The 13,844-nt window shown below is 45.6% G+C and overlaps 2 protein-coding genes across 2 annotated transcripts; one reads left to right on the top strand and one right to left on the bottom strand.

The window, feature by feature from the left end:
- Positions 1-4,596: 4,596 nt before the first annotated feature.
- On the bottom strand, positions 4,597-5,484 carry LOC146578182 (uncharacterized). Its single transcript, XM_085267767.1, has one exon. It carries the CDS (start codon positions 5,482-5,484, stop codon positions 4,597-4,599), a length of 888 nt encoding a protein of 295 aa, XP_085123893.1.
- Positions 5,485-7,489: 2,005 nt separating this feature from the next.
- On the top strand, positions 7,490-9,453 carry LOC146578183 (E3 ubiquitin-protein ligase TRIM21-like). Its single transcript, XM_085268541.1, has one exon. The coding sequence runs from the start codon at positions 7,698-7,700 to the stop codon at positions 9,387-9,389; it is 1,692 nt and encodes a 563-aa protein (XP_085124667.1). The 5' UTR covers positions 7,490-7,697; the 3' UTR covers positions 9,390-9,453.
- The last annotated feature ends 4,391 nt before the right edge of the window (positions 9,454-13,844 follow it).

Below are 13,844 nucleotides of genomic sequence, written 5' to 3' on the forward strand. Positions count from 1 at the left end.
AGTGAGAAATGGGGTTCAAAATGTTGAAAATGGGGAACAAAAACAAGGGAAAAAAAGAGAGGAGTGTAGAAATGTGTGTAACAGTTGTTTCCAACTAGAGGGTGAGGGTGGTACTGCAGGCCACCAGCATTGTCTCACTTTCTGGATTTTAAGAAAGGGGCGTTCAGAACCAGAGAGGGGAGATGTGTTGTTTTAAGCAGTGAGAACAATGATCAAAATGTCTCAGTGTGTCACTTGCAGGTGAAGAGCAGACCTGGATCAATTTTCCACGTGCAGCAGACGGAAGAAAATTATAGGTTAACACCATTATAGGTTAACATCATTAGAAACAGGCCCTGCGACAGACTGGCGACCTGTCCAGGGTGTACCCTGCCTCTCGCCCAATGACAGCTGGGATAGGCTCCAGCGCCCCCCGCGACCCTGAAAAGGACAAGCGGAAGCGAATGGATGGATGGATGGATCATTAGAAACACTCAAGCCAAGTTTTGGCTGAATTGTTTTACAGCTTAACTTCCATGTGTTTGTCACCCTGAGAACACAAGTTCCAAGAATCTCTCCCTGAAGACAAGAAATGCAGTTCCAGAACAACGAGATGGATCTCAAGAGCTCACAGCAGCATCCTGAGCAGTGAAGAAAAGGTCCAGCAGCAGCAGCAGCAGCTGTGCAAGACAGCGACAGCAAGGAGAAAAATGGCATCATCATGACTGGATGGGTGGATGTGCATTTCCAACGAGCTGCAACTTCACTGTGTGTGAATGGACTTTGAAAAGACTGCCTGAATTGGACATTTGCCACTTTCGGCACAAAAATGGCAAGATGAGAGTGTTAAAGACACAGGACAAAGCTGAAAGACAACTGACTCTCACTGGACTGCTGCAAGGGGGGAGATGAGATGAGACCACAGTGGAAGGAGCAGGGAGAACATGGAGGAAGGCTGTTTTAGTGTGGGAATGAAATTTGGGTTTAGGAAACTGGGAAGAAAAAATGACTGCCTTGCGTGGAGAATTGAAAAGTGTCTGGACCACTGCAAAGAGGAGAGGTACACAAAATTACACAAACAGAAAAATGCATTAATCCTACTAACACAAACACACATGCAATGAAGCTCATGAAGATCAAACAGTATTTTAAGCATTTCTGTTAACATCATCTTGTCCGGTTCACTTAGTAGGTTGAGAAGTGATACATAGACTAGTGAACTAGTATTATTTTTGGGGAAGGATGATTGAATCATTGCAGGGGTGAACAGAGTGCTGCAGGGGGTCAGATGAGTGGAGACTAATAGATTATTGAGTTTCTTGTTTCTGATGTGTGGGGGAGGTCTTATCATGATGCACATCTGGGTACATGGGGGAAAACAAAAACTCATTATGTAATAGAATATTGCTGTTGTGTGAGGTGTGACTGGTGGATGAAAGTTTTGGAGATTTACTGATGCATTTTGTTTTGGTACCACTTTGAACCTGCCAGTTTTGATCTATTATTCCAAGAGTATGCTTAGACAAGTCCTAAAACTAGGCCTTCATATTCTTTGATTTTTAACAGTGCACTGAGATTTTTTGTTTGGCAATTTTCTCTTTTTCAAGCAGGCTGCAAGATCGGAATCGAAAGCGCTACACAATGATAGGTTTTGTATTGTTGATTGTCATTTATGATTAGAAATATTTACTCACATATGCTTAGAAGTGTATAATCAATTGTAGATTGAAAGAATGTCTCATCCTAAAGAGGTCTGTAAGAACTCTGTGTAGCTGTAGAAGGGAGTGCATTCATTCCTCTAGAGTGTCCTTGGTATAAATCACATACTCCCTAGGAGAGTTTATCTTTGATTTATGGTATAACAAGCACACGTATATCTGTTTAAGTATAAGAGCCTGTTGTTAGATGGACCCAGACGTCCTGGTACCAGCTAGCACCAGAGTCTTCACAGGCTCACATCTTGACCTCACACAGATCTCACACACACACACACACACACACACACACACACACACACACACACACAAACACACACACACACACACACACACACACACACACACACACACACAGGCAAGGTACTCTTTGTGTGTATGTAGACGTCATATGTTAATGAACCTATGCATATTCATGTAACCCCAATAAAAGAACAGTGGTACGGGAGAACGGACGAGAGCAACTGAGGTCAAACGAGGGAACGGCGTCTGTCCGGTTTTCTCCCGTGCACGAGTAACATGAAGAAGCTTGCCTACTTGTGTCTTGCTTTGCAGTGTAATTATATTGTCTTCAACGTTCCAGCGGATAGGTACAAGCTACAAACCTATCACACAACATGTTGAACAATCGCAAGTGAGCTTCTCCAAAATTAAAATGGGCTGTCATTGCTGTTTGAACTTTACCCACACACCACTCCTCACTCCTCCCACCCGCTGCACACAGTCACTGAGTACAGACCGGCTGATTCCTGTAAAGGGAGAGGCAGGAAGAGGCGGAGCAACAGCTGAAAAACAAGAAGCTCAACGTCATTTTGCAGAAGTGACAGTGTGAGAGAGCAGCAGCAGAGCTGCAGTTGAGTCCTGTTTGTCTCTAAAAGAAGATTCACTGGAGTCCATCAGGTTCCTCTCAGCAACAGTGGTGAGTGCAGCTGATCACACTTCCTGCTTCTACACAAATCTTCACTCTGTTCACTTCATCAGGACTCATCACAGTCACACTGGATCCATAGAAATCTGCTCACGTAACCACAGATCCACTGTAGGAGCATCGAGCTGCTGCTTCAGTCTCACTGTGGCTCTGCTCAGGACTGTGGACTCAGTCTGTGCTCTGGACTTCAGACTGACTCAACACTTCTTGTTTAAGATAAGATGAGATAAGACTTTATTGATCCCACAACAGGTAAATTTTTGCGTCACCTCAGCTCAGGTACAGATATCAGAAGGAAATACAAAAATACAAATAAGTACAATCAATGAAAAAAAGTAAGATAATACACTACATACAATGGTAGCATACACAGTATGTGATTATGGATATAACTGGAAATATGGAAGACATAAACTATATAGCTTGATATAGCTATTGTACCACTACTATTCCTATTTATAGACATGCACACACACATGTACACACTAGATATACATATGTATACATATACAGACATATATACCTGCACATGTCCGTACACATGAAGGTCCATTATGCATGAAGTGGTGACTGTGGATGTTCACAGTGTCCAGTGACTTATGACATCGTGATTGAGGAGTTACAGAGTCTAACTGCTGTTGGGACGAATGATCTGCCAAAGCGCTCCTTCCTGCAGCGAGAGTGTTTCAGTCTCTGACTAAAGGAGCTGCTCAGCCCACTCACAGACTCATGCAGTGGGTGATGTGGGTTGTTCGTGATGGATGTCAGCTTTACTAACATCCTCCCCTCACCAACCACCTCCACAGACTCCAGGGGACATCCCAGCACGGAGCTAGACCTCCGCACCAGTTTGTCAATCCTGCTCCTGTCCCTGTCCGTGCATCCACTCCCCCAGCAGGCCACTGCATAGAAAAGGGCAGATGCTACCACAGTGTCATAGAATGTCCTTAACAGAGTCCTGCAGACTCCGAAGGACCTCAGTCTCCTCAGCAGGTGGAGTCGACTCTGGCCCTTATATACAGGACGTCTGTATTTGTAGTCCAGTCCAGTTTCTTGTTGAGGTGAACACACAGGTACTTATAACAGTCCACTATCTCAATGTCTTTCCCTTGGATGTTCACCGGTGTTGTAGGGGGTGACTTCCTCCTGAAGTCTATGATCATCTCCTTTGTCTTGCCGGCGTTGATTTGGAGTACGTTGGTCTCACACCAGCCAACAAAGTCACTGATAACCCCCTTGTATTCCTGATCATTCCCGTCTGATACGCATCCAATGATGGCTGTATCATCTGAGAACTTCTGTAGATGGCAATCGTCCGAATTATAACAGAAGTCTGAAGTGTAAAGGCTGAACAGGAAAGGTGAGAGAACCGTGCCCTGTGGTGCCCCCGTGCTGCAGATTACCACCTCGGACACACAGTCATGGAGCCTCACATACTGTGGTCTGTTGGTAAGGTAGTTGATGGTCCATGCAGTCAGCTGTTTGCCTACTCCGGCTTCCTCCAGCTTCCCTCTCAGTAGTGCGGGTTGGATGGTGTTGAAAGCACTGGAGAAGTCAAAAAACATGATCCTCACAGTGCTCCCCGCCTGCTCTAAGTGAGAAAGGGATCGGTGTACCAGGTAGATGACAGCGTCATCCACCCCAATTCCAGAAGGGTAGGCAAACTGCAGGGGGTCCAACACTGAGCCCACCAGTGGCTGAAGGTGGTGCAGGATGAGCCTTTCCATGGTCTTCATCAGATGAGAAGTCAAGGCAACAGGCCTGAAGTCATTGGGCTCCCTGGGGTTTGCGATTTTTGGCACCGGAACCACACAGGAAGTCTTCCACAGTTCAGGAACCCTCTCCAGGCTCAGGCTCAGGTTGAAGATGTACAGGACCACCTGACAGAGCTGGTCTGCACAGTCCCTGAGCAGTCTGGAGCAGATTCCATCCGGACCTGTTGCCTTCCTCCTCTTGAGCTGATTTCTCACCTGATCAGCTGTGAAGGAGATGTGAGGCTGGGCTGGAGTGGGGCTCGCTTTGTTGTGGATAGATGTGTGGATAGGGGTGAAGCAGGGTTGTGGTGAGAGGAGAGCTCAGGTGACAATGGCATTGCACCCGGAGGGGGGGGGGCAACTGGAGGGGGATTAATGGAACCTGGGGGGTGGGAGAGGTGATCAGTGGGCCATTGTCAAATCTGTTAAAAAACAGATTCAAGTCGTTAGCCCACCCCCGGCCAGCAGACACTGTGGCTCCTCCATTGTCCTGGAAATGTCCAGAGATTTGTTTCATGTTCCTCCAGACTTCTCTGACGTTTTTCTTTTGGAGTTGGTTTTCCATCTTCCTACTGAAGTGCTCCTTGCCTTCTCGGATCTTGTATTTAAGATCCTTTTGGACTTTCTTAAGTTCCTCCTTGTCTCCCGACCAGAAAGCACTCTTCTTCTTGTTCAGCAGGGCCTTCAGTTCTGGGGTGACCCACGGTTTATTGTTTGAGAAACACTGTATCTTCTTGGTAGGCACAGTGTTCTCAACACAGAAATTAATGTAGTCCGTGATGCAGTGGGTGAGGGCGTCGATGTCCTCACCGTGAGGCTTGCAGAGTTCCTGCCAGTCTGTGCATTCAAAACAGTCTCTTAGGGCCTCAGTGCATTCCTCAGACCACACCCTTATCACCTTCTTCGTGGGGGGGTTCCTCTTCACCATAGGAGTGTAGGTGGGGTGGAGAAGGACCAGGTTGTGGTCTGAGTGGCCAAGCGGGGGGAGGGGTGATGCACTGTAAGCCTGCTTTGTGTTGGCAAACAATAGATCCAGTAGTTTTGCTGTCCCTTGTATGGCAGTCAATGTACTGGGAGAAGTTTGGGAGAGTGACAGATAGTGAGGCATGATTGAAGTCCCCAGAAATAATAATGAGGGACTGCGGATGTGCCATCTGTAGCTGAGAGACAGTGGAGTGAATGTAATCACAGGCTGCTGTAGCGTCGGCCGAGGGTGGGATGTAAACAGTCAGCACAATAGCGTGTGAAAATTCCCTGGCCAGGTGGTATGGCCGGACGCTAACTGCCAACAGTTCAATGTCTTTGGTACAGCTCTGTTCCTTCACAGTGATGTGTCCCGGGTTACACCATCTCTCACTGACATACATTGCTAGTCCCCCACCTCTCCTCTTACCACTCTCCATTGCATTCCGGTCCGCTCTAACCAGTTGAAAGCCATCCAGAGTTATGACAGAGTCTGGTGTGTGGTCCGTGAGCCATGTCTCAGTGAACAGGAGGAGGCTGCTCTGCTTGTACTCCCACTGCAGTCTGGTTAGCGCAATTAGCTCTTCCATCTTGTTGGGTAACGATCTTACATTACCCATGAGAATAGATGGAATGCTTGGTTTGTACAGTCTCCTTCTTTCCTGGTACTTCACTCCAGCCCTGCGTCCCCTCCTCCAACGTCATAATTCCTTCGGAATCTTGGGTCGCTCCTCCGGGAGTACTTTCCTGTTGCTCAGTGCTAGCAGCTGCTCCCTACTGTAAACAATGGCTTGGCTTACAGATTCTCCAGAAGTGGTGGTAAAAAGTCCCAAAAAGAGTAGAAGACATACTACTACTCTCACGAAAAGTTGTGGGTCCACGTTGCACAAGAAATAAAACACGACCAAGAGTGTCGGGTAAAAAAAGCTTAAAGCACAAGAAAAAACAGAAAGGAAAGGAAAAAGCAGGGAGCTGAGGAAACAGGCTGCCTACCGTGGCGCCATCTTGGATGTTATTGGGGTGATTTATTCATCACTTCCTATTCCTATTAGATTGATTCTGGATCTGATTGATCATAAGGATTACAGACGTGAAAACACCTATTTATTCTTTATTGATATAAAGCCTTTGATACTGTAAACCAGCAGATTTTGGTCAGTACTTCAAAAAGTCATTCACACATTTTACAAAGATTATCTGACTTAGTGTATCCTGTAAGAGTCACAGATGATCCTCAATCATTCAGAAAACAGTCGATGCTGCACTTTATAACTTTGTGTGGAAACATGAATCTCATTATTTAAACAGATGTGTTTGAATCATCCTGATAATCAGGCTTTAAACATGTCAGAGTTCCACACATCAGCTGTGATATTCAAGCTGACCTGGATCAAACATGTCATCAGACACAAACATAGATGATGCTGTTTAATCCCAAAGCTTATTTAAACAAACTGGAGGACAGAATTCCTCCTTAAATGGGATTTTGATCAAATCCACTGATCTCGTTTTCACACACAGGCTTTATCATGGTGGCTTCTTCTCTACTAACATCAATCTTTGATTTGGACAAACAAATATGTGAAACACAAAAATAAATCAATGTTTTCTGAGGATCCAGAATAACATGAATGATGTATCCCAGCGAGTGACTGGAAAAGTTCATCTTCTTCCACATCCTGAGTTTGTGAGGAGCTGTGATGTTCCAGTATCTGTGAGAGAAAACAGGACAGTTTTTACTGACGCACAAATGGACCAAATATACAGACACCTCTGAATAAACATGTTCTCATCAATTCCATTAAAATACTGGATCAACAGTTAATAACACATTTCTGAGGTTTGTGATTCATCGTCCTCCTCACTGTCAGCTCTACTGGAACAGTCACTGTTTAATATTAATGGCTCGTTGATCTGGACATACAATAAGAAGTATTCAGTCACCAACAAGGTCGAAGTTTACTTCACAGTAATTGATGGAAAATATCCAACAAACTGATTTATTCAAGTATACAAATGATCTGGATGAATCTTGGACCTTCTGTAAAACAGAGAAACAATTTCACATCTTTGTAACGACTGTATTTATCTTCATCCCCAAACGTTGATCCTGTTCATCTGGACGCTGCACTGTACAGCAGACACTACGATGTTAGGTTTGTGTTTGGATGAACCAGTTTGTGTCTGAGTGTGTTGCTGGGTCTCCACCAGTTACTCTGAGAACTGAAGAAGCTTCTCTGATGAAACGTCTTCAAGAAACTCAAAGAAGTCCAGACGCTTTTCTCTCCAAGCTCCTCAGACTACTGACGCTTGTTTCTCTCTTTGTAAAAATGAAATTTAAAGTGAATTTTGAATCAAATGTTTCTCTTCTTTCTCCCTCAGAGTGCAGACATGTCTGCTGCCAGCAATCTGCGATCTGAAGATCAGTTTCTGTGCTCCATCTGTCTGGATGTGTTCACTGATCCAGTCTCTACACCATGTGGACACAACTTCTGCAAAACCTGCATCAGTCAGCACTGGGACACTAATGACAGAAAGAAGTGTCCTATGTGTAACAGAGTGTTCAAAAGACGACCTGAACTAGACATCAACACTTTGTTCTCTGAGATGGTTGCTCAGTTCAGACGTGACGCTCAGCAGAAAGCCAGCAGCAGCAGCTCAGAGCAACAAGCTGCCAAACCAGGAGAAGTTCCCTGTGACGTCTGCACTGGAACCAGACTGAAGGCCCTGAAGTCCTGCCTGGTGTGTCAGACCTCCTACTGTCAGACTCACCTGGAGCCTCATCTGACAGTGAAACGTCTGAAAAGACATCAGCTGGTTGATGCTGTGGAGAACCTGGAAGGCAGGATGTGCACGAAGCACGATAAACTCCTGGAGCTGTTCTGTAAGACCGACCAGACATGTGTCTGCACGCTCTGCCCTGTTTTAGACCACAAGAACCACGAGTTTGTTCCTCTGAGAGAAGAATATGAAGGAAAGAAGGCAGAGCTGGAGAAGACAGAGGCTGAGATTCAGCAGATGATCCAGAAGAGACTACTGAAGATTCAGGAGATCACAGAGTCGGTGAAGATGAGTAAAGATGCTGCAGACAGACAGAAAGCAGAAGGTGTTCAGGTCCTCACGGCTCTGATGGAGTCTGTTGAGAGACGCCTGAAGGAGCTCATGAAGGAGATCGAAGACAAACAGGAAGCTACAGAGAAACAGGCTGAAGGTCTCATCAAAGATCTGGAACAGGAAATCTCTGAGCTGATGGAGAGAAGCTCTGAGGTGGAGCAGCTCTCACGCTCTGAAGACCACCTCCACCTCCTCCAAAGCTTCTCCTCCCTGAAAGCTGCTCCACCCGGCAAGGACTGGACAGAGGTCAGAGTTCATCCACCATCATATGAGGGGACTGTGGGGAGAGCTGTGGCTCAGCTGGAGGAGACAGTCTGGAAACCCATGAAGAAGAAGCTGTTAGAGGCTGAGCTGCAGAGGGTGCAGCAGCATGAGGTGGATGTGACTCTGGATCCTGATACAGCTCATCCTAAACTCATCCTGTCTGATGATGGAAAACAAGTTTATCATAGTGATGTGTGGAAGAAACTTCCAGACAACCCAGAGAGATTTTCTCAGTGTCCTGGTGTTTTAGGAGAGCAGAGTTTCTCTTCAGGCAGATTTTACTTTGAGGTTCAGGTTAAAGGAAAGACTGACTGGGCTTTAGGAGTGGCCACAGAGTCGATCAACAGGAAGGGAAAAATCACACTGAGACCTCAGGATGGTTTCTGGACTGTAGGGCTGAGAAATGGAAATGAGTACAAAGCTTGTGCTAAGTATTTAGTCCCCCTCTGTCTCCATCCTGGTCCTGAGAAGGTGGGGGTGTTTGTGGATTATGAGGAGGGTCTGGTCTCCTTTTATGATGTAGGTGCTGCAGCTCTGATCTACTCCTTTACTGGCTGCTCCTTCACTCACAAACTCCACCCATACTTCAGTCCCTGTTTCAATGATGGAGGTAAAAACTCTGCACCTCTGATCATCTGTCCTGTCAATCAAACTGATCAACGACTGATTTAATTTGATGAATGATTGATTTTTCTTGAAGGGAACAAATGAACATATTGAGTGTAAATCCTCTACAGTCTCCATGTTTCTATAGAATCTGATCATCAGGACTCTGATTCACACTTTGATTCTCATGGAGTTTGATTTGAACAGAAGAAAAGTTGAATCAGGAAATGTTCCCACTGATGGAGACTCGAGCTGAAGAGCAAATATCAGAGAACAAATGTCCAAAAGCTTCATTTCCAATAAAGTTTGTTCAATGCTTTGAGTGAATCCAGACTCATGTGTGGCTGTTATACGGAGCATCAGAGTCCAGCTGAGTTATGTTGGATACAAACTGCTTATTTTGGCTCTGTGAGGAGTTTTGTTCACTGAAAACTGATGAGACGGATAATATTCAAAGAACTCTGTAGAGATTCATGCATCCATGTTCTCCACCTGCAGGTGTGGAGGAGAAAGGTGGAGCACAGACTGCTGCATCCTTCCAGTCACATCATTTTGATGATTATATTTGCATGTTGTGATGATTTGGGTTAAAGACAAACAGAGTTGAACGGCTGCAGTCACAGCATGAAGACGATGCTGAAGCTGAGCTGTCAGTGAACATGTTTCACTGTGATTTGATTTGAAGAATAGAAAGTGTGTGTGGCTGCTGACAGCTGCAGTCTCTGCTAGTCTGCATAACACACACACAACTTTCCCCCTGAGGCAACGATGCAGCAACAACACAAAGAACAGCTGCAGACACACACACGATTGTGCGCTCCCTTTCAGTCTGAACTCTCAAACACACAAACAAACTCTATCAATGTCGTACTGTTAAAGAACTCCTCCTTCTTCAGTAACAATGATTTGAGGTCTCTACCAGTGTCTCTTGTTTTGACCTTTGACCTCTTTATTCCTTATAACCAAAAAAACCCTTTTATCTGATATTTTCACCTTATTGATTGATTATATATATCTATCATATTTTCTCACCTTACCTTATTTTGACCTTTGACCTATGTCCTTGTTAGCCTTGATCTTCCTTCATCAAACGTGAAATTTCTTTCACCTTTGAACTTCAAGCTTAAATCAAACCTTTGTTAAAAAGCTTCTTACCAACTTGTAATTCCAACTCTCTGCATTAAACACGTATCTTATCATATAAACACTGGATCACTGAGAGAACTTTAGGCAGAACCAAATGAAGCAGCTGACCTCGTCAAACTCACAGCGACAGTAACTGACAGTGAATTATTTTAATCTTCTTCATTGTATTTGTTAGAAACATTTATTTTCCTTTAATTGGACTTTGGTTAAGTTCAATCCGATGTATTAACCGACCTTTGAGGTGAAGTGCAGCTGCGAAGAACGCTACGGCAGGCAATGAGGTGCGTTTACTGTCGCTCTGTTAATTTGAGCGTCCCTAAATTGAATGTCTTATTTTTTCTTACTTTATTATTGCTAATTTATTGGAGAATTTGGCCATTTAATTAAGGTAGATTTTATGTTGTTGGTGGTAAAGATCTGGATGGATGCTTTATTGTGTGTTTCTATTTTTCAGTTTTACTTTTCAAGACTTGGTGAATTGCCTTTTTCTACTTTTTGTTTAGTTTTGTTAAAATTAGCAGCAGTGAGAAGTGTTGTTGTCGGTCTTGAATATATTTGATGTAGCCCATACTGTTAAGGTAAGTGTCATGTTTTTAGTTGTTAGTCTGATGAAGAATCTTTTATTTTTCTCCAAAAGTTGATTGTGTTTATCTGGACATAGTGTTTTTCAGGTCCAGCTGAATGCAGGTTTCCCCAGTCTTATACGTGTCAGGAGCATCAGCACAGCTGAAATGCATTTTTCCTAAGCACCGCGTCTCTGTGGCTTTTAAACCCCAAAACACGCTACAACAAAAATGGGTCCACCCCAAGGATGGGCTCCCCCGGTGTAGTTTCCACTGTGACAGACTGTGGGCTTCCTCAGAGTGAGGCTGAGAGCGGCAGGCCCAGCTGGAGTCTGACCCGTGTCACACAGTGGAGGTCAAACCTTCTGTGCCACAAACACCAGATTAACCAGTTTCACTCATCATCCTTCTACTGTCAGATTTTACTGGTGCAGGTTTGATGAATCACCATCTGAGAACGTCTCTGATGTGGGCGCCACTCACAGGGATCACTTCCTGTAGAAGGGTCACATGACCTGTTATAGGCCCCTTTGTGATGATGACAGCGACGCCCCTTTCGTGTGAGGTTAAACCCAGAGAGCTTCGTGTGACCTCTGACCCTGATCACCAGCGTTAGGGTCAGTGAAGGTGAGATACCATGTGACAGGAGGAACAATAAAGTTTTATTTGTACGAACACGTAGAACAGATGAAGTCAGAATGAAGCAGGTGGAGCTCAGTCAGGGTGGAGGTGCAGACAGGTGAGCTGAAGGGGAGGAGCCAGTCTGGTCAGGAACTCTGTCTCCTCGAGTGAACCTCCTCACCTCTGAAACACACACACACGACTCTGAAGGTTGCAGTCAGGGTTGGTCAGGGTGGTGAGGGTGGGGTTATCTTCTGGTCTCTGGTTGGTGTGTTTCCTGCAGGTGAGGCTGAGCGGCCGAATCATGACATCACTGCTGCACAGACACAACAGGAAGTGGAGGAGGAAGTCGTCAGCGTCCCCGTCACACACCTGAGACAGACACAGAGGTTATGTCTCTGCAGACTCACGGCTCGGCCCTGTGGAAACGTCCTGCAGGACGCCTGTTTCTCTCTGTGGTGGCCCCCCCACAGCGTCCCCACCGTGCTTCACTGTGTGGACGCTGTTCTTTGGGTTGTAGCTGCATCTTCTTCTCGTTTCACCTCCTCTGACCACAGGACGTTTCAGTCTGCAGGTCTTCGTCCTCAGCAGTGTGGCTGAAGGTGTCTGCAGACGTGGAGCTCTGTGAGCTCACAGTGCGTCCCTGTGCAGCCTGTAGAGTCTTTGAAGTCTTTGCTCTGACAGGCTTGTTCTGTACTGGGCGGCTCTTTGACTTTCTCCAGGTTTCCCTTCCTGGCACTCTGATAACCTCAGATATCCACAACGTGAATCCTCACAAACATCTTTTTCTCTCTTTTCACTCAAACCTTCTGACGTTTTCACACCGACTGTAAATATGAAGAAAACCCTCAGTTTGACGCCACGCCCCCAAACCAGTTCAGCAGTAAAGTGTGAGCAGACGGAGCTGTTACCAGGATGTAAACAGGATGTGCCCTTTCACAGTTAAAGCCTCAGGAATAAAAACATGACCCGATCTTAAATTTTTAAAGATAAAATAAAGTTTAAAGACGACGATGAGCACGTGACTCACCTGTGACTCATCTGTGGCAGGTAAATATGTACACCTGACAGGTGCTACTGACCTGGCTCTGCCCACGAGGGAAGACTCTGATGTGACCTCTGACCCTGAGAGGTCTCTGAAGCCCCTCCCACTGAGCATCAGCCAATCCCAGCAGAGCACGAACCAGAGCAGCTGAGAACCAGACGTGAGCCTCACCTGTCCCGTCAGTGGGGAGCATCAACTCAAACAAACAACAAATCAGTGGAGTTTACTGGTGTGTCATTCCGTTACAATCGAGGTGAGTGGCTGCAAATTTCCACCAGGTTCTTGAACCTCTTTCATATCCGCCCCAAGCAGGCCCATAATCTCTTCATCTGCTCCACTCACCTGGAGCTGATTTTTGGCAATCAGGCTGGAGATATTTAAGCCTCACACTGACGTTCCTTCTCCACCAGTTAGTCAGCTACTCCATGTTGGAGCTGGCTTTTATGTCCCCTGTTCTCGTGTGCCTTAGTTTTCCACGTCTCTTACTCTACCTTAAGCTCATCCCTTGGACCTCGAACAACTTACCTTCACTCTGGAAATCTCTCCGTGCCTCACCGGCCTGCCATCCCGCTCCATCCAAACCTGTGGAACGTAGATCAGCCAGCTCACACCATCCAACTCACCTGGACTCACACTGCCCCTCCCTCAAAGCGTTTTTCACTCCAACTCCCAGTGAGCTATAAATACAGCTAAACTTACCCTCTCCAGTGTTTCCCCTTCTTCTAACTCCGTTCTCCTAACAGCTAGACCTAAGCTGTCACGCTCCAGTTACCCTTCCAGCCCAATTTCCGCCTTTGGTCCACAACCACGTTACCAGGTTTCTCATGCCAAGTCACTGTTACATTCTGTGTGGCTGTTTTCTGCTACTGCCAAGTGTTAACCTGTGCTAGACCAATAAATGTTGTTAAACCCTGCTTCTCCTCCAGGGTTCTGCTCAGTTCTGGCCCTCATGACACGTTCATTTAATCATCAGAATAACAGCACGCTGTTTTAATTTTTATATAAAGAAAGGATCCTGACATCCTGACACTTCCTGAAAAGACAGGAAGTGATGTCACTCTACGCTGCAAAGACAAAACTGGTGGCATAGTCACTGCTTATTTCTACTTTAATGGACAACTAACCAAAACAGCATCATGATTAATG

This window comes from Mchenga conophoros, linkage group LG3, assembly GCF_057382185.1.
Source record: "Mchenga conophoros isolate Kocher_MC1m ecotype Shallow Benthic linkage group LG3, M_conophoros_male_GT1.1, whole genome shotgun sequence".
Taxonomy (NCBI): domain Eukaryota; kingdom Metazoa; phylum Chordata; class Actinopteri; order Cichliformes; family Cichlidae; genus Mchenga; species Mchenga conophoros.